The following is a 25,436-nucleotide window of genomic DNA, read 5'->3' as shown; positions in this document are numbered from 1 at the left end:
ATGTGGGTTGTTTTAATTAATTAGGTTGAATTTTGTTGTTTATTGATGAATTTGGGGGGAGTGGCTTTGCACGGAGGCCTGAAGGGACAAGCTGTCGTCATCAGCATGTAACGTTAGCTCAAAAGCACCGTTATGCTAAAGTAAACCCTCACGGAGCTGCTAACATGGCCTTTTAGGAATTTCTTTAATCATTGGGTATCAAATAAGGTTCCGTGAAACTAATTTACAAAACATATCTTTGTTGGTACAGTTGCAACACCTCACACCCTTGACACACAAAATTTTAATTGTAATAATAAAAGAAATGTTGGAGTAAAAAGTACAATATTGCCTGCTGCAATATAATGGAGTGCAAAGTGGCACAACATTGAAATACTCCAGTCAAGTAACCCTAAGTTGTACTTGCTGTAACCCGGAGACTGTCTGCTAGACTTCATTCACGCAAGACAAACACAAAGACGACTGAAACAAGACACGCTTTTTTATTTTAGTCAGTGAGCGTTATTGAACCAATGCAAATCTGAGAGATTCCTATTGTCCGGGAATGTAAAATCATCGCCTCGCCTGCTAACGTCATAGAGTACATCAAGACTGTTACGCCAGCGGTAAAATGCTGACGACATCGACTTGTCACTTTTTCCTTTTTTGTCGTCATCTTAAAAGAACAATTGACAATTCAGGATAATACAATAAAGGTGGGGCGGTTGACGAGCCCAGTCGGAGGCGATGTTTACATTCTGCAGCATTCAAATCAGAAGCATCGGTCACCAGGCTCACTGTCACAATAATACAATCAAAATACGTTACCGATCATGCTGAGGGAGTCTGAATTTCAGACAGTAGCGAGCCTGTTGAGTCCCACAGGGACACGAATACAGGAGGCTATAAAAGCATTACGTGTTCACTTATCAATTCAAACCACATTAAGACTCACATAATCCTATAATCCCATTGTTCTGATTGTAAATCACTTGAAAAAGGGTGACAGAAAAATAAAAAAAATGTTCAGACAAGCAGGAATGAACAACGAAGGCACTTCAAGTTTGCATGTTATTCATAGACAGACCAACAACCAACATTTAAGAGTTATTGTTTGTACCTTTTAACATAATTTCCTTAAAATGAAGCCGTAGTGTTAAAAGCCAAACACTAACCAGGGCTACATTTGTCGTCTGTGTACCGATCCACTGTTTTCCCCCACGTTTCATTTCTCTCCTTTGTCAAAAAGCTTTGCACGCCTTCCCGGGACACAAACCGTATCTCTTCAAAAGTGTTTTGTTTGACCAGCTGTCCAAAACCCAAAGATAATCAACTGTCGGCAATACAAAAACAGAAAATAGTCCGATGTAAGAAGCAGGTAACAACAAATGTTTGGCATTGCTCCTTAAAAACTGCTTCAAACGATTAACAGATTGTGATCAGAATATCGGTCTTGTAATCATTTGAGCTTTAAACACAACAGTTTGTGGATTTCATAGTAAAACTCATTCGCTGCACAAACAACGACAACAAGTCCTGGCAGCTGCTGTCAATATAAAACATGGCAGGAGCGAGGAGGGTGGTGCAGATTGGAGTGTTTGTGTAATTTCAAATGTGTGTTGGTGTTCTTTCACAGACCAGCCCCAGCCATTGTCTTATAAAAAAGAAAAAAATACTTCATCCCCATCTCACGTGAGTGTCTATCCGCTGTACGTGCTGATGCAACACAAGTACGCAGGGCTTCGGGTTCCCGTTTCCACCCAGCTCCCCTCCGGGCTAAATCCTCCCTTCTGAGGCTGCACAGAGCTGGAAGAGCAGAAAGAAGAGGAGGGAAATCCTGGTTTCTTTTCTGTTTTTGTTTTTGTTTGTTTTTTCACACCCGCTCAGGGTTGCCGTCTTTGCTTACTCTGCGTCTTGGGAACAACTTTCGCTTTAACAGAATCAGCTGCGGACAGAGGGAAGAATAGGAAATGGCATAATTAGAAACTGCATGAGACTACAGGAAGACAAAAAAAAAAAAAAAAAGTGAATCACGGGAACAGAGGAGTTTGAGTGTCCGGGGTTCTTTAACTGGATGTGTAAATAAAACCGTGTGTGTAGGACACACCGACCTGCTCAGCAAAGAACGACATGATGGTGAAGATGACGAGGGTCACGAGGACGCAGTGCGTCCAGAACTTCAGCTTGTCCCGATATACTCGCCTGCAAGAAACCCACAAATTGTTAGTTTTAGGCAAAACAGCAGCAGGTGCAGAAACAACATCTGGCATGGGGAGGCTAGTCGTGCTGTTCTGTAACAAGAAGGAAACGTACAATATGCAGAGGGCAGCGGGGCAAAAGGGTGACACGGTGACATCACCCAACGCCATCTGGCAGTTACTTACGAAATCAAAGAGAGGAGCCGGAGGTGGGGGATGGGGAGTGGGGGGACAGAGGACTAGACGAGGGGCTGAGCTGTGTAATGATCTTGCAAGTATCTCACAGCTAGTGACTGATCTGAGGCAGCTCGGTCTAATTTTAAAGCCTCTTTGCAAGTCTGGCATTCTCCCGCTGAAGCCTCCCTGCGAACAGGAGCAAGATCCCTGGCAAAAACCCTCCTAAGCCCCCGGAGGCTTCCCATTGGTCCAACCTGACACCGCTGGGTTCTACGTGATGACAGATGCAAATTCTAATCTCAGGAGGATAGTGGAAAAAGAAATAGCTTGATAAAATTACACGCCCACATGGACAAAGGATTCAAAAATATCTCTAAAGTTCACATCCTACCACTCCTGGAGCTCCTCCATATGCAGGAATCTGTTGCGATACTCTCTTGGCAGTTCAAACTGGGAAGGCAGTGGGAACATGGACTCATAGAAGTCTCTCAGCACAGCTTTCACAGTGGAAGCGTCCTTATGGCTGTGGTCGATGTTATCATTCAGACAGATGAACTTCCTGTTGGGGATTTATGAAAAGACAAACCTCAGTATGGTTTGGTTGCATCACCGATGGAATGCAATCAAAAGAAGGTCAAAAGTATTAAAAAAAAATAATAAACCACCTGGGATTCTTCCGAATGTCATCCAACTGTCCAACCACATGGGAGACGTTGGTCCGCACCATCTTGAAAGCTATCTCCTCCTCCCCCATGACCTCAAACCTGTGACAAAGCACGCGTTGCCATTAGCAACAATAAAGCAAAGCAGTGAGAGTACCTGAATTCCAACACAGGCTGCACAACAGAACTTAAAAGGCCCTCACTTGTACTTATTCTGGTCCTTGAAGGCTTTCTGGATGCGTTCTGTGATGGGCTTGCAGTACAGGACGAGGCCTTTAGTGACAGGAGGCTGTGGATTGATTAGCATTTGCAGTGGATTCAAATGATTGAATTAAAAAGGTTTTCCGTTTTGTTCCGAGCCATTTACTTGAAGTGTGGCTCACCATGCTTGGGTCATAGTAGGCCTCCTGCGTTGGGTTCACCAGGTGCAGCTGGGTCAGGTTAGTCGGGAGAGTCTTGGAGCAGTTTATCAACATCTGCTCCAGGCCTGTCAAGTCCTAGAAAGAAATATTAGACTTCAAAACTGGAAGAAATGTTATACTCTATTAGCTGAGGGGTCTCAGAAGATTCGTCAAAACCAGGACGGACCTGGAGGCTGAGCGGCAGCTCGTGGATCCGTGTGGCCAGAGTGCGGATCTCGCGGTCGGAAAGGACGCCGGAGTGGTCCGTGTCGATCTCGTCAAACACCTCGGACACGTTGAGCCGCTGCTGAGCACTCATCAGGAAGTAGAAGTACGAGAAGGCGAACTGCATGTCCTCTGGGTGACGGACGCGATGGCCCGACGTCTTGTCAAACGCCTCTGGGAATCTGGGAGGAAAAGAGCGAGGAGCGGTTTGAGACGACGACGACGCCGCCTCGTCGGGATTGCCGGAGAATCTGGACCACACTCACGTGTCCTGCAGCTCCTGCATGATGAGGCGGTCGATCATGTGAGGCATGTGTGCGGGGACCTTGCGGGACGTGAATCCAAACTGGCCGTTGAGCAGCTTGTTGACGTGGCGCAGGGAGTCGGCAAAAGTGTCCTGCAGCCTTCGTCGTGTGGCGCCGCTGTCGACCTCAAACGACACTTCTCTCTGCAGTCGCTCCTCTTCCTGTAACAAAAGAGATTGATATTCAAAATAAAGTCTACGGTAGGTAGAAAAGTGGAAAAGTGGGTCCTACTCACCTCAAGCAGTTTCTGGAAGTATTTCCTCCTCTCCCACGGCAGGAAGCCTCTGTCTGCAGAGATGAAGTGCAGCAGTCTCCTCCCTAAAGGAGCTCCTTCTGCAGGGTCTTCTGGCTTCTTGGATTTGGAAATACTGCCCAGCAGTTTGGAAGTCATTGGCCTTTCTATCACAGTATTAAGCGCATAGTGTTTGGGAGTGTCTTCTTCATACTTATCAGTATGGGGAATGTCTTTCCAGGGTATTTCCTCTTTGGAGTTTGGATTTTTCTGGATGATATTTTCTGCTTTCTCTTCAGCCGGTGGTTTTCCCTCCAGGTCCTCGTCGGGTTTTCCCTTGGCCTTTTCTTCCCCCTCACTGGCTGGTGGCGAATCGATGTCCTGTTGCTTCTGAGCCAGTGCCTTGTAAGGCTTTAGAAGTCCAGCCTTCGTGAGGTTATAACCCTTCACAGTAATGTCACCGATCAGAAGCTTCTCCTCCAGCTTTTGCAGCTCGCTTTGCACAGCAGCCGGTAGAAGCGACACATTCAGCGAAGGCGCTTCTACGACAACTAGAGGCTCACCGGGTTGGCTCTTCTGGATCCTGGGGCCGCGTTGGTCCTCGGGAACGTCCGCGAACGGGACCGTTGGCTCCGGAGTCGAGGTCGGCTTCGGGTCCTGGTCGCTGTCCTTGCTGGCAGCCTGGGACACGTTAGCCTGAGGCACCTCGCGGGTGTCGACGGCCACGCTGAAGCTCATTACGAACTCGGTGGCGTCGTCTCTCTGGAAGGTCAGATTGTACTGGAGCTGCGTAGCGTTGTGACCCGGGTGGAGCAGCAGGTGAATAGTCTTCCACTTGTTGGCGACGGAGGAGTGGCGGAGCGCCGGGTTGTCGCTGACGTGGGCCTCGGAGATTCTGCGGGCCAGTCTTTCAAAACTGAAATATGGCCTAGTTTCACCGACCGGGAGCGTGTAGAGGCTCTGGTTCCTCATTAGCGTCACACGAAGCAGCTCGGTGAAGTGCTCTACAACAGAAATGATTACACGATGAAGGCAAAACCCTTGATCAGAGAACACCAACAACAACCTTTTTATTATTGTTATATAGCAACTTTAAATTTAGCTCACCTTGGCCACAGTCTCCCACGTCAAACCCACAGGAGAGGACATTGCAGGCCTGGTCACAGAACTTGTCCGCCAGCCAGGAGTTGGCGCAGCCTTGATTACAGTACGACGTTGCCCCAAGACCCCCTAAACCACCTGCAAACTGCCACACCTGTCCACCACCTCCACCGGGCCCGGCACCGCCGACGCCGGCCCCAAACCGACCGTTTCCCGCGGCTCCTGTCAGAGAAAAGGTTTATCCTATCAGAAAAATGTGCCTATTTGCACGGGAGAAATGATAAGGATTGCATCTCCTTTACCGAGGCAGTCTCCTCCGTCCCAGTCACAGGCAGAGTTGTTGCAAGCTTTGTCACAGTAGCCATCTTTGATCCAGGATCCTGGGCAGCCCTCAGCACAGTTGGGGACAGGCCAGGTGAGATACACCTGCAGGCGAGTAAGGAAAGCAAAAGTCAGATTTTTTTAAATTGAAAAATAATCACGGTTTAAATTGTCAGGCATTTTTGACACCTTTTGTCCTTTGGAGTGGCTGTAGAAGTCGTCCGGCCAGACGTCTTTTCCAAACATCACATCATCGTTGAGATAAATGAATTTCTGAGAGAGCCCTGGGATACGGTGGATGTGGGTCTCTATGGAAGGGGAGCTGAAAGTTGGAAGGTGGCTGCTGTTCAGGAAGATATCCTAAAGTCAAAAGGAAAACAGTTACAGTCATAATATTTAGCTAAACGGGATATTTACAAACCAGTTAAAACTCCTCATTACAAACATAACTTGCGTAATTAAGCCATATATTCTTGGCCAGACGGGTCAAGCTGTGATTGTTTTGGTATTTTCTACTTTGTCTCTGAAAGGTCAGTGAGTCAAAACTTTGTGGTGAGTTCAAGACATCAGCGTGAGAGGCTGAGGTCTGCGTGTTACCTGATGGGGGACAACTGTAACTCTGGGATTGTCCAGGTTGAGCCAAGAGGGAATCTGCCCGTTAGTGACGATGAAGATGTGTCGCACCCAGGGGGCGTGTCTCTCCACGGAGCGCAGCGAATAGCGGAGCTCCTCGTTGTCCTCGAATCGGCTGGCGGACACGTCTTCGTCCTGTTTAGACTGGAGAGGAAAAACATGTAGCCTCCGTCTTCAGGGGACATTATTGGTCACAACGAACGGGTTCAGTCGCACCTGTGAGATGGCGGTGAGGTCCCAGAACAAGTAGCCGGGGCTGATCGTTAACTCTTTTCCGTCCAGGGTCAGGTTCTTTTTCGCCTGCTGGGTCAGATCGGTGAAGTCCTGCGGGGTTTTCAGATGGAGCAGCGCGACGCCGGCCTCAGAGTACAACTCAAACTGAAGGAAGAGAAGCAGTAAGGTGTTCAAACAAGAGACTGGCTTAAGAAAAATACTTTTGTTCATGACGAGATAGCCGCAAGACGTTCTCATCATCCTCAGCTGCACTTTGTGTTCATGCTGATTAGCAAATGTTAGCATCCTGAGCTACGCTAGTGAACGTGGTAAATAGGACCTGCGTTTTGGCCTTTCCCATCAGGAGCACGTCAGCATTGAGCTCATTGAAGGGCCGTTAGCATAGCTTCAGAGTCAAAGTCTTATTGGATTACATTTTACAGTAAGCTAAAAAGGTTTCTCTCTCAAAAACGTCAAAGTACTACTTTGGACTTCGACTAGGAACCAGACTGCTCGTAGTTGGTTCTTGGCCTGTTTTAAAGTCACATGCTCGGCAACGTTGTTGACCCTCAGTTTACCCCCCATCTGTGTTTCATGTGAACAAGAAGATTTATGGAAGTCTAGCAAAAGCGCTGACCTCTGACCCTGCAGCTATGGAGCTTAAAGCAAAACGGTTGTGATGCTCGGGTGGAGGCATCTACTGGCTGCTGCACTCGGAACGCGTGTGTTTAAAGGAGGTGAGAGTTCAGAAAATTCTGTGATGTCATCTTCTCCATGTAGCTGTCTGACCGCGGAGGACTCGGTGCACGGGTGTGTGTGTGTGTGTGTGTGTGTGTGTGAGATGGCCCTGGCCTTGCTCATTTCAAACAATCGGCCTCACCTCTCTTAAAACTCTAAGCCGCAGCCGCGTCTCACTCCATCATCAAACTTGTGAACGCAAACATCTCGCCTGAACTCGACTCTTGTTCCGCTCCCGGTTTTAGGTGAGGAGGATTAGCCGCGTCTTATAAACTCAGCACGGAGCAGCCGTGATACGACAGACAGGCCCCGGATCGCATTGCCAACTTTATTATAGCGCTCTCCAGTCGTGGTGACGTCGGACACATCCCGAGTTGGGTTAAAACTGAAAGGATTTTTGAAAGACTGCTCAACCCGGTTGGAACATGTAATTGTTGTTCTCTGGATAATTGCTCAGTTCAGGCAGTATATTTGCCATTTCAGTGTGACTTTTTTAGAATCTGGGAAAATACACAGCCCACCTACATGAACACCTGAGCATTTAAATAATTCAGGGAGATTTTTTTTCGATTTGGTTTAACCGCTGCATCTTTTTAATAGTTATTTTTCCCCATTTGTCTATTAACTCGTTCTCCAATCATCACATGCGCCACATTGTGTGCCACATCCTCTGTGCCAAATCAGAACCTTTGAATCCAACTCCGTAGTGGAGATAGACGCCGTGTTCACTCGCGAACACACAAAAGCCCCCTAATGCAAACACATCAGCAGTCTGTACACAAACAGTGGGGGCTATAAATACCCTCCTCCTCACACCGGCGAACCGCTCGCTCCACACTATGCACATCATCCCTCTTTCACGGAATCGGCCCGGCAACACCAGGAAACGCAAACTGGGTGTCGCGTGGTGGTTCACGAACACACAGTCACACTTTCCATTCTGGCCTGGTGTGGCTGCACATGCAACAGCTCTACTCCCCTTCGACTTATAACAGCACACGCACACGCGTGAGACGAGTGGGCGTGTCCATGAGAGCAGGGACGCTCCGTAAGAAAATAAATAAAATCCATGTGACCTTTCGGCGTGCTGTCAGACGCCCCGCCACTCCAAACAGTTGTTCCAATGCTAACCCCCCCCCCCACCATCACCGCCAGCTATGGTTACAGCAGCAACGCCGCGGACAAATGCAGGGAACGATGGGACGACTGGGTTCGTTGACGATGCGCCAGGGTGAACGCCGTTAACCTCCATGTCATCGTTTACAAAGCGACTCCTCTGAAGCTTCTTCTTCACCTGTTGTAAATATGTGACAGTTCCATAAAGTGCTGTAGTGTCCTAGAGTGCTTCAAGGTTGTAATCGGGACACTGTGTTACTGCACTGTGTCATTCATTAGCTTGTGGTTGATTGGGATCTTCTTTTGTCCAATACATGATAGTTGACCTTTGGGGTTGTTTTCTGGCATATAATTAAAAAAAACATTTTTTAATGTATATTTTTGTTTTCCAAATGACTGACATTGCAACATATTACTGAGACGGCTTACAATAAACAGCTCTTTGACAGTGGCTTAAAGAATCCTAACCCAAACCCCGCTCCCCCCCCACCCCCCCTTTAATCCTTATCAGCCACGTGAGATTATTGGTAGAAGGGACAAACCGTTGACTCGTGCCCGTCCTGCCCATGCTGGTTAGTGGCATTCCTCCGCGCTGAGCCCTTTCTAGGATTACGATGCTGCCGTTATGTATTAAAAGATCTTAATCTGTGCACTGAACGCCTGAGGTGAGCGAGCCACTGCAGCTCCGTGACAGGACGCTGTACGAGTGACATCTGGTGGCAGAGCTCGGGTGTGTTTAAGTTTTAAAATAAAACAGAATCTACTACCTCAAGGGTGTCAAATGTATAGATTTTAAACTAGAAACCCAAGAAACAATACTGAAAGAAAATTCAATTTTCAGGTGGAATTTTGGGGGAAATCCACAGAGACCAAAATAATAGTATAGATTAAAAAAAAACAATATACATTTGATCTCTTCCGTGCGGTAGACTGAATACGTAAGAATAAAACAATGATTAACCAATCCCCTTGTCATTGCACCATCACCAGGAAACAGGTAGTGTTTTATTAACCAAGTAATAAGTTGAGATGTTCTAAACATTTGTTGAAAGATATTTAAACACAGGTAGATCCACGAAGGACTTAGACTTCCCTTCTATTCATGAATAACCCAGTGAGTGCGAATAGTGTTTAACAATAGAACATGTCCTACCTGCTTGAGGCTATTTGTTATGACGGAGGGCAGTTTGACTCTCAGCTGCTCCGTTTCCTTAAAAGATGCCGGGAAGCCGCTCAGGTAGGCCAGAGACTGCATGCGGATCAGACCCGGAGCCTCTTTGTCCGTGGTCTGCAGGACACACGGGTACATTTGATTATACCCCAACACCATCAGTCCGTCATTCTGTGACCCCAAATATGATGGAGGTCTGTGTTGTTTACTCGTACCGAGAGGCTCAGGGGACAAGTTCATTTAACCGTTTTAAACTCACCAGATAACATCTGGACACAGAGAACTTCTGGTCTTCTTTGGACACATCTGTAAAGGCTTTATCAGCTGCAAAAAAAAAAAGGAACTCATTGTGAGCAAAACTCAATTTTCTGATTGGTTTAATATTCGACAAATGCATAAAGTGTCATTAGCGTGAGAGCTACATTCGCAATGCAATACTCTCATTGTATTAATCGGTCATCCAGCTGCTGTTACTGGCAATAGCACAGCTGCAGCATTCTCACGTCCTAGTTACTCATTTATCACACTTTAAATACCACCTTTTACTCGCTCACATCTAAGTGATAATACGCCCGCTTGTTTTCGTATTTACACCTCAAGGTGAATCAATCAGGAGGCGTCAAGTATTCGGTTTCTGAATCGTTTTTTGGGTGTTTTTACCCTCAGCCTGCGAGTGGAAGACGACCACAGAGACGGTGGTGGACGTGTGGAAGGCTTTGTTCATCAGCAGCAGCTCTTTGGCCGCGGAGAAGGCGGGCGAGAGCAGCAGCTCTTTGAGCGTGAGGTTGGCGGGCGGGGGCGGGTCCAGGGCCAGCATGGGCGCCATGATGCAGTGGGACAGCAGACACTCGAGCTTAACACTGAAAGCAGGACAAGGAAATAGCGGCTTCAACCGGACGACCACCCACTCTGACTTTGTGGTTTACACACGTCGAAACACACCAAGACATTCATGTGAGGGAAATGAGTCAGATTCACAGGGTCAGCACACGGCTTCCTCTTGGGTAGAAGTACACGGCCTCTTTGAAACAGAGCAGCGAGAAGACGAGAGATTCGAATGAAATCCCTATTTTGAATCTTCCTTGAGCTCCAGCTTTAAGATTCACATCCACAGCGATTTTTTTCCGTTTTGCCAAAGAGATGAATGCATTTCAGATTAATATCCAATTGCTTTCACTTTATTGCTACATACAACAATGACAATCAGTTATTCACAATGCCGGCACTCTTTTGAAACACTGATATCCCACCAGTTTACACTTAAGTCGGCTTGTGGTTTAACAAACCCCCACTTCCTGTTTAAGATTAAACTCCCACCGCTGTCACATTGCACCATCAACAGTCATTTTGCACCCAGGGGTTTGAAATGAAGATAAGAGGTAGCGTGTCACAGCTTTGTTGCACATGTTCAAACCCCATGAACACCTCTTCAGGCTCACCTCTCTTTTGGCACTTCGGTTGTCTCACTTGTGTTCTTCCCCAGACGTTCCCTGTGTGCAACACAACAGCGCATTCGTGTTATTTTCATCCCCGAACACCGAAGCGACCTATACCGTCGTTAACGAAACCTGGGACTTTCACCTCAAGAGTTGTTCTAACCTTTGACCTCAAGACTCCCCGCTTTCTCCTCCGGGGCAATGTCTGAACAAGCCAATCAGAGTGAAACTGATAATGCTACAGCTCATCTTCTGACCGCATTCAAGTGTATTTGCACTCTATGCTCGGCTGCAGGGCTTCATGCAGAAATGAAGCCCTGCAGCCGAGCATAGAGTGCAAACACATAAAATATATCTTTTATGGGTTACAACCTACATTTGTTACGCGCCACTGCTACACTACATCTGCATAGGCTGTGGAGTCGTAGCTACCTCAGGGCTCTCTGTTCCTCCTCCAGTTGCTCTTTGACCGTCTTCAGCTCCTTCAGCAGAGCGACGTCCGTGCCGTTCACCCAGGTGTACACCACGTCGATGGGCATGGGCAGACACAGCCTGCGAATAGAGACACTCCACCCATTAAACCGTAACGCCATGAGCCGATTTCCCTCCCCAGCGCGTCTGGATTAGTCGCCGTTCGCGCATAGCTGCACGTCGGGCCCTTGTTCTTTCAGGTTGTTCCGGTGGGAAGGACACTGTGCTACTGTATCTGCAGAGATTTCAGTAGTGACACTAGTTTATTTCATGTATTCTTCTTCTTGTGATGAGTTCAAGGACCCCCGACCCCCCCACCCAGTTGGAAGCGTGAATGCAGTCTTTCACTCTACCTGCTTTGGAATGATTTTCCACCCACATTGTCTCTGTAGGAGTCAAACAGTACATGATACTGGTCCCTACTCCACTCCACCACCACCTGTATGGGAAGGAAGCACACAAGGGTACAAGTTGTTCATCCAGAATATCACATTAAGGCCACACCAAACCAGCTCAAACACAACCGGTTTCTGTCACCTGTTTGCACAAGAACACGCTGCACAACATGACTATCTGGATATATGGCAGTGCTTTAGTAGCTGCTCTTCAGTTTAACAAGTGTTTAATTACAACGGATAGTAAAATCTAAACTAAAACACGCTTAATATGCGGGATATTTACTAATATTTCTCAACAAAAGTGTCAACGTGGTGGACGGGTGACACTTCTTGGAAGACAATTGGAGATTTCCCTTTAAATGCGTGAGATTACATGATTCATTTCAATGCCGAACTAGAACGAAAACCTTTGGGATCCACCACACGCCCGATTTACCGATATTGGGCGCAGGTTTACGAACGAGCTGGACAACTTTAAAGAAAAACGCTCATTATTCGAGCGTAATCTGGCCGGGACGCCGCCTCGCTGCAACAGAGCCGAGACGCGGCCGTCGCCAAACCGCAACATGACCGTCTGCAGCAAGAAACTCACCTCTCCGAACTGAAAAGCGGAAACTATCATGAGGACCATCCCCCCGAAGCAGAGGTAAAGCCCATAGCGATGGGACAGGCAAGTGTACGTCTGCCTCTGCAGCAGCTTGAGCACCGAGTTGACGACTACCATGGTTCTCCTCGACGAAGCATTCCGCCGCATTCATTCAGAGAAAAGGCAGGTTAACGAGAAAGTAAACATCGGCGACACGGATCCGTCAGCTGACCACCAGTCCGTCTGTCGGCAGAGCACATGACAACCCGAGCATTTCACTCTTCCTCGGTGGTGGTCCCGCTGCTGCTTCTTCTTCTTCTTCTATTCGCTTGGAGCCCGCTGTCGCCCTCTGGCGGGGAGAGGGAGCGTTAGCCGTGTTCCCCGGCTAGCTTGGTGTTAGCATAGCCTGTGTGCCTGCGAGCTGGATTTTAGTTGGTAAAATTGTGTGTGCGTGTGTGTGTGCCATTTGCTTTTCCTGACAGGTAGTGGGTTTTTAAACGCTGTTTCATTGAAAATAAGTAATTAGATAAGAGGAGTTTGCATCCAAGCATTAAATGTTTGGGGAGTGAAAATCAAAACTGAGCTAAAAAGCTGCTAAAAAGAGCCACCAGATGTTCAAGTTCACCCTCAACACATCTGGCTGTGTCCTATTTTTGAAACTTCCTCGGGGCCCTGAACTATCAAATCCAAAAGAAGCCCAGTTTTTGCTAATTACCCCATAAGAAATGTAGACAAGCAAATACAATTGTTAGAATTAATATTACGTCTCTACGATGTATGTTCCTCTGAATGACTTAAATTAGCACAAATGAACCGTGACACATGAATGTATCCCAAGCTATCAGTGATGGGGGGTTGGTAGGGACCCCCTGTTTATTATTCACATCTAGCAGCCCAATACAGCTGTGCAAAGAGAGCAGATATCTGTTGAAATGAGGACTCACTCAACAAGCTGTGCAACGCTCTCCCTGCTCGGCCAGTAAACATGCATTTTGCAAGTATTATTTCAAACCCTTGTCTCTGAATTGGAGAGTAAAAACAGAGAGTAGCAGCCTGGAACAGATTGTTTGGCTAAGGGATCGACATCCATGACAACTTGGCCTGCTTTGTTTCTCAGCCAAGAGGACCCCGGTGTCCCCACACAAACCCGTCCTTGGGATCCCAGCCAGAGGCCACATATTCTTAGTCTGGCAACAACCCCCTTCTCCAGCAGAGAGCAGTGGTGGAGGCCACACGGTGTACAGATATATATAGATAGGTGTACGAGCGCTGTATATCTTTTTTTAGATAAAAATGCAGTTGCAGTATGACATTAGTACCTCAAACTGTGTTAACTTTCCTCCCCTGCCATGTACAAATCCAAGTAGGACTGACGGCTTTAAGAAATCAGATTCTAAATATAAAACGACCATAAAAGTACTATACTTTCATTGTTGTTAGTATAAAGTTACTAAAGTACTGTACTTAATCACAGCTTTAAAGAACTCCTGCCTACGCCTGCTCCAATTCCTTGTGTAATAACTAACATATTTCATCAGTTTGGTTGAATATCTACTTTATTAACATGTAACAGGCTGTTACAGATAAAGAGGAAGAACCCCCAAACTGCAGCAGCTTCACAGCTAACTCAAAACAAATAAATAAATACAAAACTGTCATTTTTAACAATTCTGCACGAGGCTTAATCATTCTGAAAGTTGAAAAACGGAACTTGAGGATACTTCCCCAAAGGTTGTGATCACTGACGCACAGAACGACGCAAACATTCTCTCACCTGCGATCCAAAGACTAACAGAGAGAAAGTGTCGAATATAACAGCGTATAATTATATATATTTATATGTGACGGTGCTTTGGTGTGCTGGTGGTGGGGGGGGGGTCGGCCCATAGTGATGCGTCTCTCTGAGGAAGAGGTTCCTGCTCCCTCTCCTCCTCCTCCTCCTCGCTCACTCCCCCATGTGACTCCGCAACTGACCCCGGGCACCAGCGTGTCACACGAGCTCTCCTTCCGCCACTCCGTGCGCGAGCGTCCCGCGGAGGTCCGGACATGTTTTGGTTCCAGCAGGGTCTGTGCTTCCTGCCCGTGTTCCTGGTCGTCTGGTCCTCCAGCACCTTTATCGTTTCCTACCTCATCGCGCTCTTCAGACATGACGTGGATGTAATCTTTCCATACATAAGGTACGTTTTCTTCTTATTCGTGCATTTGTTTTTTTTCCTGAATATACGCGAGGCGCTATTTGTTGTACGTTCAGCTTCATTTCAAGTACGAAAGCGCGTGTGGGTGTTTTTATTTTTTATTTTTTGGGATTTCTAAGAGCCAGCAGCGCTTAGTTTCGTTTTCCTCCGCGAACTCCAGCTGCGCGTGAACGCGACACATCTGCTCCTCTTCCTCTCGCTTCTCCCTCGTTTCAACAAAGAGGCGACCGACGCGCTCCAAACGAGGGTTTGAAACGCACTTCTGTCTCCCCAGTGACACGGGCGCGAACCCCCCGGAGAGCTGCATCTTCGGCCTGATGACGTTCGTTTCCGCGTGCGCAGGTACGTGCACTCCCACCCAGAATCACATCGCAAAGCTGAGGCAACTCTGGCCTCCCCCCCCCCTCCTCCTCCCGCCGGAGGGACAAAGCTCTCCAAAGACGTTGCTTCCCCTTTTTTAATAAATAAAAAGTGAAAGTAGAAGTTATTTGTTGGTGATGGAGGATCCCAAAAGGTTCACGCTGGCACCTGCGCACAGGAACCCTCACCATCTACGCCCGCTACAAGTTCGTGGAGAAGCTGGGCGGGGACACCGAGGTCGTGAACCCTGGCCTCAATAAGACCGCCCTGGTGCTGGGGATGTCCTCCTGCCTGGGCATGTGCATCGTCGCCACCTTCCAGGTACGTCGCTCGCGAACGAGATGTTCCACATTCCCCCCCAAGACGTTTTGATCCAGCGCTTGTTCCACTTTTATTTGGGTCGGTGGGTCTGCAGGAAACGACCGTGACGGAGGTCCACGACGCCGGAGCGCTGCTGTTCTTCGTCCCGGGCGTCTGCTACATCGCGCTGCAGTCCCTCCTGTCCTACCGGGCCCGTCCGTTCGGCTCCTCGCCGGCCGTGTGCCAGGCGCGATCGGGCATCGCCGCCCTCGCCGCCGTGGCCCTTTTCCCCAGTATCCTTTCAACCCCCCCCCCCCCGAGTCTGGTCCGTCTCAAACGGAGCGGGAGACAAAGCAAGGTGTTCTTTCCTTCATGGATGAATTCAGCGGTCATCTGTGCGTTCTTCGTGACACAGACCACCCTGCACAGAGACGTGGGGGACGAGGTGAGGCCGAGACAACCAGCCAACAGGCGGGATGAATAATCGGGTGTCTTTTGTTCATCAGAATGTGTGTGTGTTTGTGTGTGTGTGTGTGTGTGTGTGTGTCCCTCTTTCAGGACTATCCCTTCCATGTAGCCAGCGCCGTGTGCGAGTGGATCGTCGCCTTCAGCTTCATCTGCTTCTTCCTCACGTACATCGACGACTTCAAGGTGAGCGTCACGCCGTTGGGCGGAAACCCCCCCTTTCAGGCTCTTTTTAAAAAAAAATGTATGTACTCACTTCTCAATTCTCTCCACCCTTCTGTTTTCCTGCAGCTGTTTACGTTACGAGTGAAAGCAGATTTGGAGCAGTAGCCGGCGAAATATGTGTCTTCAAGTCAAAAAAAGTGTTGCAAAATGTACTTTGTGAAGCTTTTCTGCATTTTGTACTTTTGCATTTTATACCACGTTGCGCTTTTGCATTACCTGACAGAGTTTTAATCAACTGGACGACGTATCTTTATCTGTATCTTTATACATTTTTATACAATGTCTAATCATTTATTACAAGAGTACTTTTTACCTGTACCTTTGTTCAAACACCACGTTGCACTTTGCTCTCCACTCGGCAAACCCGCGTGACGCGGCCCGTCAGACGCGTGACGAGCAATAAGGGAAGTTCATCAGGGCGGCGAACGCACGCGTGGTCTGCAGAGCAAACCTGTCAAACAGGTCAGTGAGCGTGCAGGGACGAACCAGAACCCTGTCGGAAACAGGACTTCAAATGGGATCACTGCTCTAATGCTGCCGGTTCTTACCTCACCAAAGTCTCATTTTAATGCACACTCATTTATCGACTTTCTATCGACGCTCCGGCTCACGGTTTCGAGTGTGCTGCTCATGTGCTTCGGTAGTTTCAGCAGGTGCTGCTTTGCGGTTCCACCGTGCAGCTCTGGGGCGGATACATTTGGCAGCTCAGGATTTACTGCATTAGTTTGCTCAGTGAAGAAGGGCTGGAGAAATCACTGTAATTCATCTAACTTGAATTGAAGCTCATTAGAAGAGCTAGAGATCTATATATTTTTTTAACGTTTGACAATAGACCGTCCGACAGATTGATTCTAAGTAACTTGAGGCAAATTTGAAGGAAATAGACCTGGAACATTTCAGCGTGTGACGCTCGCGGGTGTGAAAGATGTTTGCGTCACGTTGTTGGCCAAATAAAAGACCACCACCACATTTCAGTAACAGCTGATATTTTTACTGGCCAGTATTTTTGCAACATCTCTTTGTCTCTTTGTTTGGCAAATACGGGACTAACAAAGTCCCTGAAAGGGAAACGCTGTGCCGCGATGGTGGTCACATGACCCGGGTTATTAACTCGTCCACTATGTATGTACAATGTACCGCACATGGAAAATAAAGATTCACTTTTTAAATCTGAAACAAACTGAGTTCATTACAGATCTCTCACACAAAGGGATCTCCGCACTTCTCATTCTTTTTTTTTCTTTTTTATTCAGCCGTCAGTGTAAAACACATTCATAGAAATCTAATGCATATTTATTTTTTAGCGTTTGCATTTTCAGGCGAGTCGTCACAAAACCTGACCTACGAAACGATAAACTGACAACTAACTAGTTGGTACAAATAACACGGTCAAAAACAAATCACCGTGTTCATCGCCGCTTTGACTCTCAGTGCTCTTCATTCGCGCTAAAGTTTGGTGTCCAATACACAGATAATCCTGGAAAAACGCATTACAACTCTACTGACCCTGATTCACAAAAGGGGCCCTGGGAAAATGTTGGCTACGAAAGTACGTAAAGCAGAGCCGGACAAAACACTACTACTCACTTAGATTTGGCTCATAATGAGTTTTCAAACCTCTTTTAATAGCTTGTGTATTTTCTGCAATATTATGTGTAGATTGATTGACAGAAACAAGGTTCAGAATGTTAAAAGGAGTTCTGAGTAATTCAAAAGTAACTTGAATGTGGTTTGAAATTAAAAAAATTAAAAAAAAAGATTAAAGGGGCTTCCAGCTGAATGTACTGAACCTTTTGTTTCTCCAAATAAAACTATCGGGGACGACTATTATCTGTTGATATTCTTCATCACAAGAAAAGGAAAAAAGTGCATTTCTCTAAAAGATCAAAACATGCTGGAATAATTAAAATGCTTCAGATGTGATTCTCCTTCCCATTAAACTGGTATTGTTATATACAGTACATCAAAACTGAAAGTATATAGTGATATGTATCCTCCCATTGCTTCACACATAGAGTGCATGAGTCATACATTCAAAATATTTAACATACATGTTTCATTATATCTCTTGAAGGCATCGAAGAAGACCAAAGGACTTTTCTAGTATATAAATGTCTTGCTACTGCCGTGTTTTGAGGTCTACTGCAAACATAAATCAACAGGGAATTATTCCCTCTTGGTCAATAATGATGAGCGTATCGAAAGTGAGCTGACCGACCGCAGGCGGAGCGACCTCGGTGCTTTCACACTCAAATTACAAATCGCTCTGGTTGGAATTTCCTCTTTTCAGGCACTTACATCTGCACCTCCTGACTGGAACTCCTCGACGAGCAGCAACGTGCAACCTGCTTCCCTCTCTCGGTGCAGGCCCACGGGGGCGCTACGGGGGGGGGGGGGGGGGGGGTTCACTGGGCGACGGGCACGGAGGGAAAAAAACATTCAGTCGCTGAAAGACGACTCGCCGTCAGAGCTGGTGGCGTCGGCGTCCGGGTCCTCCGTGCTCCTCGCTCCTCCGTCGGGCACGGGGGCGTCCGGTGTGCTGTCATCAGCAGTGGGGGGGGCAATGTTATTGGTCAGTTTCAAAAATGGAAAAGGGGGTGGGAATAATGTAAGATCGTCGCCAGTAAAACACTCACTCAAGCAAGTTAGGATCCAAACCCTCCAGGAGCATTTTATTCTTTATAGCCATAACCGGAACTCCCTGTGACAGATGAAACATGCGTTGAGATACAGAAGATGCAGGTGTTTTTCTTTCCTTAAGTCCTTAAGCAGGTGTTAGTGATGATTTACCACATGAACCATCTTCAGGTATCGGGCGTAACGCGGGTCCTTGGCCACCGTCCTCACGTTCTCTGCCGAGGCTTCTGCTTTTGGCGTCGCTGCGGCTTCTGCAGCCGTCTGAGTGGGCTGCGACAGGAAGCGTAAAGGGTAGAACAAAAAAATATGTATAGTAGTAATGTATGAAAGCAGCCAAGACGGAACACGAGGCCTGGTGTTGCGCCGTTTCTAGTGTTTTTTAGTAGGTGGTGTTGTGGGTTGCAGAAGCTGTGAGTTTGTCTGAAGCCGGAGAGCGTGATGCTGATCCTACCGATGGTCAACTAGATCTACTTTATGCTCGTTTTGCACGCATGCCGGCGGGTTCACCTCCGGCGGGGGCAGGGTCTCGGCTGGTGGGCCATTTGTTTGGCTCTGGACGGCAGCAGTGGGACCATTGGGCCGAGCGGGTGGATGCTGACCGATTCCCTCTATTGTGACGTCCTCCAGGCCGGGGATGGAGGACAGCTGCTCAGGGGGAAAAAAAACAATCACAAACCGTGAGGTACGATGGTGCACGTGAAAAGCGTCAGAGACAGAACGACCTGAAAGAGAGAGACTCACCTTGGCTTCCAAAATGCACAGGGTTGTTTCAATCTGCTGTATGCGGAGGGAGATGTTGGCCAGTTTCTGCGGGAGGGAGAAGAAGCACGACGGGTTTACGATGATGGAGGATTTGAGTTATAAAAAAAAGGTTGTTTGTGTGGAGCACAAAGAAGATGCACAAACCTCTTCACACACTGTGGAAAAGCGGTTAAGGAAGCGGACCGTGTGCACGACGAACTGATTGAGATAGGCAACCACTCTCCTCTGTTGAATAGCCGGAACCTGAAGGAAAACAAGACATCAAGCAAAGTAGTTTGAAAGTAGGAACCCAAGGTTAGATGTGCGGAAGAAATGAAGTAATTCACACTATCACAGTGGTGTCATTTCTCAAGTTTAATGCAAAGTTCGAAGCTGTTGCTGAATACTGTGAAATGCACATGTATCCACAAACAGATGCACTAGCTGCAGCTGAGCCACCTTGTACCATACATATTTAACTGAGACGAGATCCCTTAACGATTCCGAACCGACTGCTCCACAAAACGGTTAACTAGAAGGACAAAAGCCGTCGATTCCAGCTGAATTGTTCAGTTTAACCAACGTTACAATCACTATCTGACTTGCTGACCCAGTGTCAACTGCTCCTAGCATCGCGGCAGCTAGCTAACGTTAGCTGCAGTTCACGTCAGCTAACGTCACATATCCACCTTGGTGAGATCCACACCGGACCCGACGATCGGCAGCCCGTCCTCGTCCATGTTGGACTCTTAAACCTCCCGCAGATCGCGGAGCGGTTTCGGTTGTAAACGTGAAAATTTAGCCTGTAAAACGCCAGCAACGGTCACATAGGGAAAGCTCATGTGACCCGTGACGTCATCACGTCAGTGGCAGCGCACGGGGATTGCGATTCGACATTTTATTTTGGAGTGTCCGTGGAAAATAAAAACATCCGGTGATGTCTTCGAGCTACGTTTGGCAATTTTGTATTATAAAATGGAAGGACCATCTATCCACTTTTGTAACACCTAGATTTTTTCACCGGAGAAATGTGTTATTTGTGTCTTGACCACAGCATTAATTCCTATAATTAATTCAACCGGATGTATTTATTGAATAAAAACATTTAACCCGTATTTCGTTTTAATGCACGGAGTGGTGCTAAACCTAAAGTACGCGTTTTTCAAATATTATTAACCACGTTGCATTACAGGAGGACAGACACATGGCTGTGGGGAGCAGTCAAAGCGGCGTTGTCAAACTTTTATTTTGAAAAGAGGAAGCACAGGGTTGAGGAAACGGGTGCTTGCGTACTAACAACGCATGTTAGCTGTAAAAAAAAAAATCTAACATTATTTTACATTTATTTATAAGCGCCACGGAAAAGAAATATTGCCCTAATGGAGGTTATAGGATTGATAGAGAAAATAAACGGTAGGTATAGTAATAATTAGATCCCGTTGTAATTTAATGCAGGCTGTGTTTATGTTACACAGTTAGCGGGATCCGTCTATTTAGAGGAAGCATGCCAGTCAGAAGCTTTCAGACTGTAATTGCTCTAGAAATAACTTTGGTCCAACTAGATTCTAGACTATAGTATAAATATTCGCAGTCTGTTGTTACGATACCTTAAGCACAGCTGCAGATACTTTACCAGTTTGTTATTTCTAAACTCACATCAAGTAGTTACTCCAGTCATTACACGGGTTCACAGGCTTAATGCAGACTCTCAGTTGAGATGGTTACAATAGATTTGTCAGCAATTTTGCCATTGCTTTGATTAAACAAGATATTCCCTTTTTTATATATCCAGTGAAAGGAGAAGATTCAACAAAAAATAGTTTAATTTGGCATTGAAAAGTATGTTTGTCAGTGTTCTCCTGAATGAAAGGCTCACAGGTTCTCTCTGTACAGACCATCTCTCACAGTACGCCTCCATGTTTCAGACCCCAGCCTCCCTCTGTCCTCCCTGCGCCTCCTGGTCCCCCCACTGAGGCTCCTCTCTGCAGCCATGTGGCAGCTGGCGAAGCGGAAAGATGTGGGGAATTACGAGAAGCTTCAGGGGTTCGTGTTGATGGTGACGGAGGCCGTCCCTGGGCTGATCAACCACAGACAGAGAGCCCAGCTCGTCCTGGGTCTGAGAGCCAGGGTGAGCACAAGTCATTATATCGAACCGCGTTGTACAATCTCTCTTTCCTAATCATCTGACGCGTAAAAGACTTGTTGATATTTCAGTTGATCCTGGAGCTTTGCAAAGGCTCGGCTCGTGGTTTTGTCGATTCTCAAGCGATCCAGAGCCATTTGGACCGTCTCCCAATAACCGCTGCAGACTCAGACGTAAGTACAGCGAAGGAATAGCTCTTTTTTAAATTTTTCAAACAAATCATGATAATCCTTGTGTGACGTGGATCCTATCCGTGGCAGTACAGGGACGCAGAGGTGAGAACCACAGAGTCCACTTTCGTTGCACTCGTTCAGAGCCTGCTGAAAGACCCAGTTGAGAGAGCGTATTTCTTCCAGGTCAGACGGATTTCAATCATGTCTTTGTTTGAGAATACTCTCGTGAAGTCTGATGGTGAATTGACATCTCGTTTTCTCTCACAGGAGGTGTTCCCAGTGGAATACGGGCCGCAGTACGACGCCGCTCTGCACGTGTTGCTGTGGGAGCTGCTCTCAAAGCTGGAAAAGCTGCTTCCAGTTCCGGACTTGAAACAGGTCAGGGGGTCCGTCCAGTTGTCTCAGGTGGATTTTCTTCTCCAGAGAAACGTGTCAGTCATCACAAACTGTGATTACAGACGGCGGCTTGGCTCGGCTCGGCTCCTTCTGTGGTGGAGGAATGCGTTCAGTCGTCACCTGAAGAGCTGAGCTTAATCCTCGAGCACTACAAAAGCTCAGGACTACTGAAAATGCCACGTGAGTAGAGCTTTTGTTGTCTTTATGTCAATATAAGTCAAATTGAGAATATCCTGACATATATATATATATATTTAGACTTGACAGTTAGATATTTAAATGATCAAAGTGATGTTAAATTGCCTTGAAAGTACAGTTTTTCAACCAGTGATTTCCTGTTTTCTTAACCGGTAGATGGTCCCTCATCCACCATCGGGAGCTGCATCATGTCTGCTTTATCCATTCCTCCCTCGCAAAAGACGAACATCTCCGTCGGCCTGGACTCAATCCACAACTACGCCAACGTGCTGAACCCCGTCTCTTTTGTGGGAACGGACCAGTACAGCGTCGTCGCCGTCTACACCGAAGTCGAGGTCGCAGCGTCCGAAGTAGACGAAGAACTGATCGGATCGGCCGAAGTGCAAGTTCAAACGGATTTCTACGAAGAGGAGATAGTGGCCGTCACCGCGGACAACGCCGGCGCCGAGGAGGCTCCCGCCTCAAGGGCGGAGGAAAGTGAAACTGTGGACGTGGCCAAAGCTCTGGAGACTCTCACCAAGACCTTTGCACTGAGGAAGGAGAGCCTTGGTCACGATGCGCCGACAGAAAAGAGCGACGACTCGTTCCTCAGTGATGACTTTGGGTCGGGACATGCACCAGATGAAGGGAAAACACACAAAGGACATGGAACAAGTGACCAAATGGACGAGAAAGGAGAAAATGTCGAAGCGGCGAATGCGGATCGGCAAACTGCAGGACTAGAGAGCGCTTTGAAATCTGGTGCAGACTTGAGGGATGACGACGAATCCGTTTCTGTCCACGAAGAAGCGCCGGGTGTCCCCAGCGAGGACCAAACGGAACTGTCTCCCGGGTCAGCTAAAGCGCCGCGCTCCACTCGTCCCAGTCGGCAAGTGACGTGCGAAGTCCAGACGTCTTCTGCGGAACGCGCTGAAGAATCTCCAAAAATGTATAAAAACAATTTATCATGTGTATCATGTGTCCTCCTCTCGGGGAATTTTTTGTGGCCCTTCGACAAGCTGGTGGTTGGATCGGTTATCTTTCAATGAGCCGATTCACAATAACCCCCACGTTTCCAGTGTTTGTGCTAAGCTAAGCTAACGGGCTTCCAGCTTCATATTTACTGAACGTCGGCACCAACCGTTCATCCAACTCATTAGGGAATTCTCTTCCTAGTTATTATACGAGTGATGTACATTTACCGATCTCAACTTTCTTCTTTCACCAGGAGCCACGCTGACGTGTCAGTGGCCCCCTCTGTCATCGCCATCAAAGGAATCAACAAAGGTCCCTTTATGATGTAAAAAAATAGAAAAGTGAAGTGAAAATTCAACTTCATACTGACACTTGTGTGTTTTATTTGCAGAAGACGCGGAGGAGATGACGTCCGTCATCTTCACCTGCTCTCGTTGCGCCTTCCACACCTCCGAGGAGAACAGCCCTCCTCACTTCCACATGCAAAGTGTTCGCACCGAGGTCTACAGGACTCTCTCCGGGGCCAAATTCACGCCGTCTCCTTCCGGCACGGACGAGATTTTCACCTCCATCAAACTTTTCCCCAAGGGGAGCAAAACCGAGAGCGAGGCGGAACCACCCGACCCTCCAGGCGAGGCCGGCGCCGCTCAGCCCCAAAGCCGGCGGAAGGCGCTCTCGTGCGAAACGTGCGGCAAGGCGTTCACCCGCTCGTCGGACGTCCGGCGGCACCAGCTCACGCACACCGGGGAGCGGCCGTTCCGCTGCTCGCAGTGCGATCGCACCTTCCAGCACTCGTGGGATCTGGCCAAGCACGAGGGCAAACACCACGGCGCCGCCGTCTCCTTCTCCTGCCAGCTGTGCGGGAGCTCCTTCGCCAACCTGCGCACGCTCACCGTGCACCACAAGAAGTCCCACTCGCGGGAGAGCCAGCTCCCCCAGATCTGCTCCATCTGCAGCCGCAGCTTCCCGACTTCCTCCGAGCTGCTCGAGCACCGCAAGTGCCACGTCTCGGCCAAGCGGTACATCTGCCGGCAGTGCGGCGAGGGCTTCGACTCCCTGCTGGCGCGCTCGCAGCACCGGCAGGCGCACCAGGTGAAGAGCCAGTTCAAGTGTCCGCACTGCGAGAAGACGTACACGCGGCGGTCGGACGTGAAGCGGCACCTGTCCACCCACACCGGGGAGCGGCCGTACCAGTGCGGCCAGTGCGGCAAGTGCTTCTCGCTGCGCTTCATGTTCGCCAAGCACCTGCGGGTTCACAGCGGCGAGCGGCCCTTCCAGTGCTCGCACTGCCCCAAGAGGTTCACCCTGGTGTCCGTGCTGGCCCGACACGAGAGGATGCACACCGGGGAGAAGCCCTTCCTCTGCTCCCAGTGCGGGAAGGGCTTTCTGTCGCAGGGGGAGCTCTCGAAACACCACAGGTCCCACGTGGACGAGCGGCCGTACCCCTGCGCCCTGTGCGACAAGCGCTTCAAGAGCAAGAAGACCCAGCAGGAGCACATCGCCTCGCACAGCGGCGCCCGGCCGTACCCCTGCGCCTACTGCGGGAAGGGCTTCACCAAGCCGTACGCGCTGACCAGACACAACCTCATCCACACGGGGGAGCGCCCGTTCCCCTGCGGCCACTGCGAGAAGTCGTTCCTCACCCTGGGCGAGGCTCAGCTGCACCGGCGCATTCACACGGGCGAGCGGCCGTACCCGTGCGGCGCCTGCGAGCTCAAGTTCAAGAGCTCGTCGGAGCTGGCGCGACACCGGCGGAGCCACTCGGGCCTGAGGCCTCGCTGCGAGCGGTGCGGCAAAACGTTCGCGTCCGAGGCCAAGCTTAAGAAACACGCGGAGAAACACCGGCAGGAGGAGGCGGAGGCAGCAGAGTCGATGGAGGCGGAGGAATCGAACCCGTAGAGGAGCGATGGGGGGGCAGACCACTGTGTGTCCGCAGCAAATAACTGTTGTCACCCTGTAAACTGTCTGTTTCTTTATCTATAAAGTGACATGACGTTGTGCGTTCATTCAGTGTCGCGTTAATCCAAACTAACAAAGATGACATGAGGAAAAAATACATATTATGAAGATAATACATATTATAACATGGTATAACTTGTTTTTCAGTGTACTTTAGTTAAACTAAACAGTTCTTTGCTGGACCATTAGCAAGGAAATACAACAAAAAATTTGAATTCTCAAAATTAGATTTTAGTGCCACCATGAGTGAGTTTTGCTTTCGAGGCAAAAGTCTCAACAACTATTGGATGGATGAATTTAACAAAGCTCACCCTCTGGAATCATCAC

General features: G+C 48.3%; 4 protein-coding genes across 8 annotated transcripts; 2 read left to right on the top strand and 2 right to left on the bottom strand.

The window, feature by feature from the left end:
• Nucleotides 1–463: 463 nt before the first annotated feature.
• On the bottom strand, nt 464–12,676 carry gnptab (N-acetylglucosamine-1-phosphate transferase subunits alpha and beta). Of its 2 annotated transcripts, XM_040174120.2 has the most exons (22): nt 12,370–12,676; nt 11,733–11,818; nt 11,341–11,460; nt 10,912–10,962; nt 10,133–10,332; nt 9,732–9,796; nt 9,455–9,589; nt 6,451–6,612; nt 6,199–6,378; nt 5,791–5,961; nt 5,583–5,706; nt 5,287–5,502; nt 4,183–5,183; nt 3,909–4,108; nt 3,605–3,824; nt 3,400–3,513; nt 3,220–3,305; nt 3,020–3,118; nt 2,746–2,913; nt 2,091–2,181; nt 1,886–1,924; nt 464–1,785 (listed from the first exon to the last, which is right to left on the bottom strand). In XM_040174120.2, the coding sequence occupies exons 1-22, from the start codon at nt 12,529–12,531 to the stop codon at nt 1,756–1,758; spliced, it is 3,720 nt and encodes a 1,239-aa protein (XP_040030054.2). In that variant the 5' UTR covers nt 12,532–12,676; the 3' UTR covers nt 464–1,755. The 2 variants fall into 2 exon arrangements, with proteins under 2 accessions (XP_040030054.2, XP_040030053.2); XM_040174119.2 differs by having other exon boundaries at nt 464–1,924.
• Nucleotides 12,677–14,098: 1,422 nt separating this feature from the next.
• Nucleotides 14,099–17,088, top strand: dram1 (DNA-damage regulated autophagy modulator 1). Its single transcript, XM_040174129.2, has 7 exons — nt 14,099–14,540; nt 14,833–14,900; nt 15,097–15,239; nt 15,334–15,511; nt 15,605–15,663; nt 15,777–15,869; nt 15,975–17,088. Exons 1-7 carry the CDS (start codon nt 14,410–14,412, stop codon nt 16,011–16,013), a joined length of 711 nt encoding a protein of 236 aa, XP_040030063.2. The 5' UTR covers nt 14,099–14,409; the 3' UTR covers nt 16,014–17,088.
• A 45-nt stretch (nt 17,089–17,133) lies between these two features.
• washc3 (WASH complex subunit 3) lies at nt 17,134–20,263 on the bottom strand. The gene is made up of 7 exons (XM_040174130.2): nt 19,976–20,263; nt 19,452–19,550; nt 19,287–19,352; nt 19,053–19,190; nt 18,699–18,815; nt 18,545–18,609; nt 17,134–18,447 (listed from the first exon to the last, which is right to left on the bottom strand). Exons 1-7 carry the CDS (start codon nt 20,024–20,026, stop codon nt 18,348–18,350), a joined length of 636 nt encoding a protein of 211 aa, XP_040030064.2. The 5' UTR covers nt 20,027–20,263; the 3' UTR covers nt 17,134–18,347.
• Nucleotides 20,264–20,531: 268 nt separating this feature from the next.
• On the top strand, nt 20,532–25,148 carry LOC120817673 (uncharacterized). 4 transcript variants are annotated; one of them, XM_078100375.1, is made up of 9 exons: nt 20,532–20,699; nt 21,212–21,414; nt 21,501–21,602; nt 21,690–21,785; nt 21,870–21,980; nt 22,061–22,178; nt 22,353–23,064; nt 23,404–23,462; nt 23,542–25,148. In XM_078100375.1, the coding sequence occupies exons 1-9, from the start codon at nt 20,666–20,668 to the stop codon at nt 25,047–25,049; spliced, it is 2,943 nt and encodes a 980-aa protein (XP_077956501.1). In that variant the 5' UTR covers nt 20,532–20,665; the 3' UTR covers nt 25,050–25,148. The 4 variants fall into 4 exon arrangements, with proteins under 4 accessions (XP_077956501.1, XP_040030055.2, XP_040030056.2 ...); XM_040174121.2 differs by having other exon boundaries at nt 22,353–23,124; XM_040174122.2 differs by lacking the exon at nt 20,532–20,699 and adding an exon at nt 20,874–21,125 and having other exon boundaries at nt 22,353–23,124.
• Nucleotides 25,149–25,436: the final 288 nt, after the last annotated feature.

Source organism: Gasterosteus aculeatus, chromosome 4, assembly GCF_964276395.1.
Source record: "Gasterosteus aculeatus chromosome 4, fGasAcu3.hap1.1, whole genome shotgun sequence".
NCBI lineage: Eukaryota > Metazoa > Chordata > Actinopteri > Perciformes > Gasterosteidae > Gasterosteus > Gasterosteus aculeatus.
Note: the sequence above shows the minus strand (reverse complement) of the source record. Positions and strands in the feature narration are given on the sequence as shown.

Excerpts from the sequence above, each read along its gene's own strand:
- LOC120817673 (XM_040174121.2), top strand. The coding sequence starts at position 20,666 with ATGGAGGTTATAGGATTGATAGAGAAAATAAACG. Across the intron at positions 21,415-21,500 it reads TCCTGGGTCTGAGAGCCAGG|TTGATCCTGGAGCTTTGCAA; the intron begins GTGAGCACAAGT and ends TTGATATTTCAG. Across the intron at positions 21,786-21,869 it reads AGAGAGCGTATTTCTTCCAG|GAGGTGTTCCCAGTGGAATA; the intron begins GTCAGACGGATT and ends TTTCTCTCACAG.
- dram1 (XM_040174129.2), top strand. The coding sequence starts at position 14,410 with ATGTTTTGGTTCCAGCAGGGTCTGTGCTTCCTGCCCGTGTTCCTGGTC. Across the intron at positions 14,541-14,832 it reads GTAATCTTTCCATACATAAG|TGACACGGGCGCGAACCCCC; the intron begins GTACGTTTTCTT and ends CTGTCTCCCCAG. Across the intron at positions 14,901-15,096 it reads GTTCGTTTCCGCGTGCGCAG|GAACCCTCACCATCTACGCC; the intron begins GTACGTGCACTC and ends ACCTGCGCACAG.
- gnptab (XM_040174119.2), bottom strand. The coding sequence starts at position 12,531 with ATGCGGCGGAATGCTTCGTCGAGGAGAACCATGGTAGTCGTCAACTCG. Across the intron at positions 6,613-9,454 it reads TAACAAATAGCCTCAAGCAG|TTTGAGTTGTACTCTGAGGC; the intron begins GTAGGACATGTT and ends CTCTTCCTTCAG. Across the intron at positions 3,825-3,908 it reads ATGCAGGAGCTGCAGGACAC|ATTCCCAGAGGCGTTTGACA; the intron begins GTGAGTGTGGTC and ends TTTTCCTCCCAG.
- washc3 (XM_040174130.2), bottom strand. The coding sequence starts at position 20,026 with ATGGACGAGGACGGGCTGCCGATCGTCGGGTCCGGTGTGGATCTCACC. Across the intron at positions 19,353-19,451 it reads TTTCCACAGTGTGTGAAGAG|AAACTGGCCAACATCTCCCT; the intron begins GTTTGTGCATCT and ends TCCCTCCCGCAG. Across the intron at positions 19,191-19,286 it reads TGTGCATTTTGGAAGCCAAG|CTGTCCTCCATCCCCGGCCT; the intron begins GTGAGTCTCTCT and ends CCCCCTGAGCAG.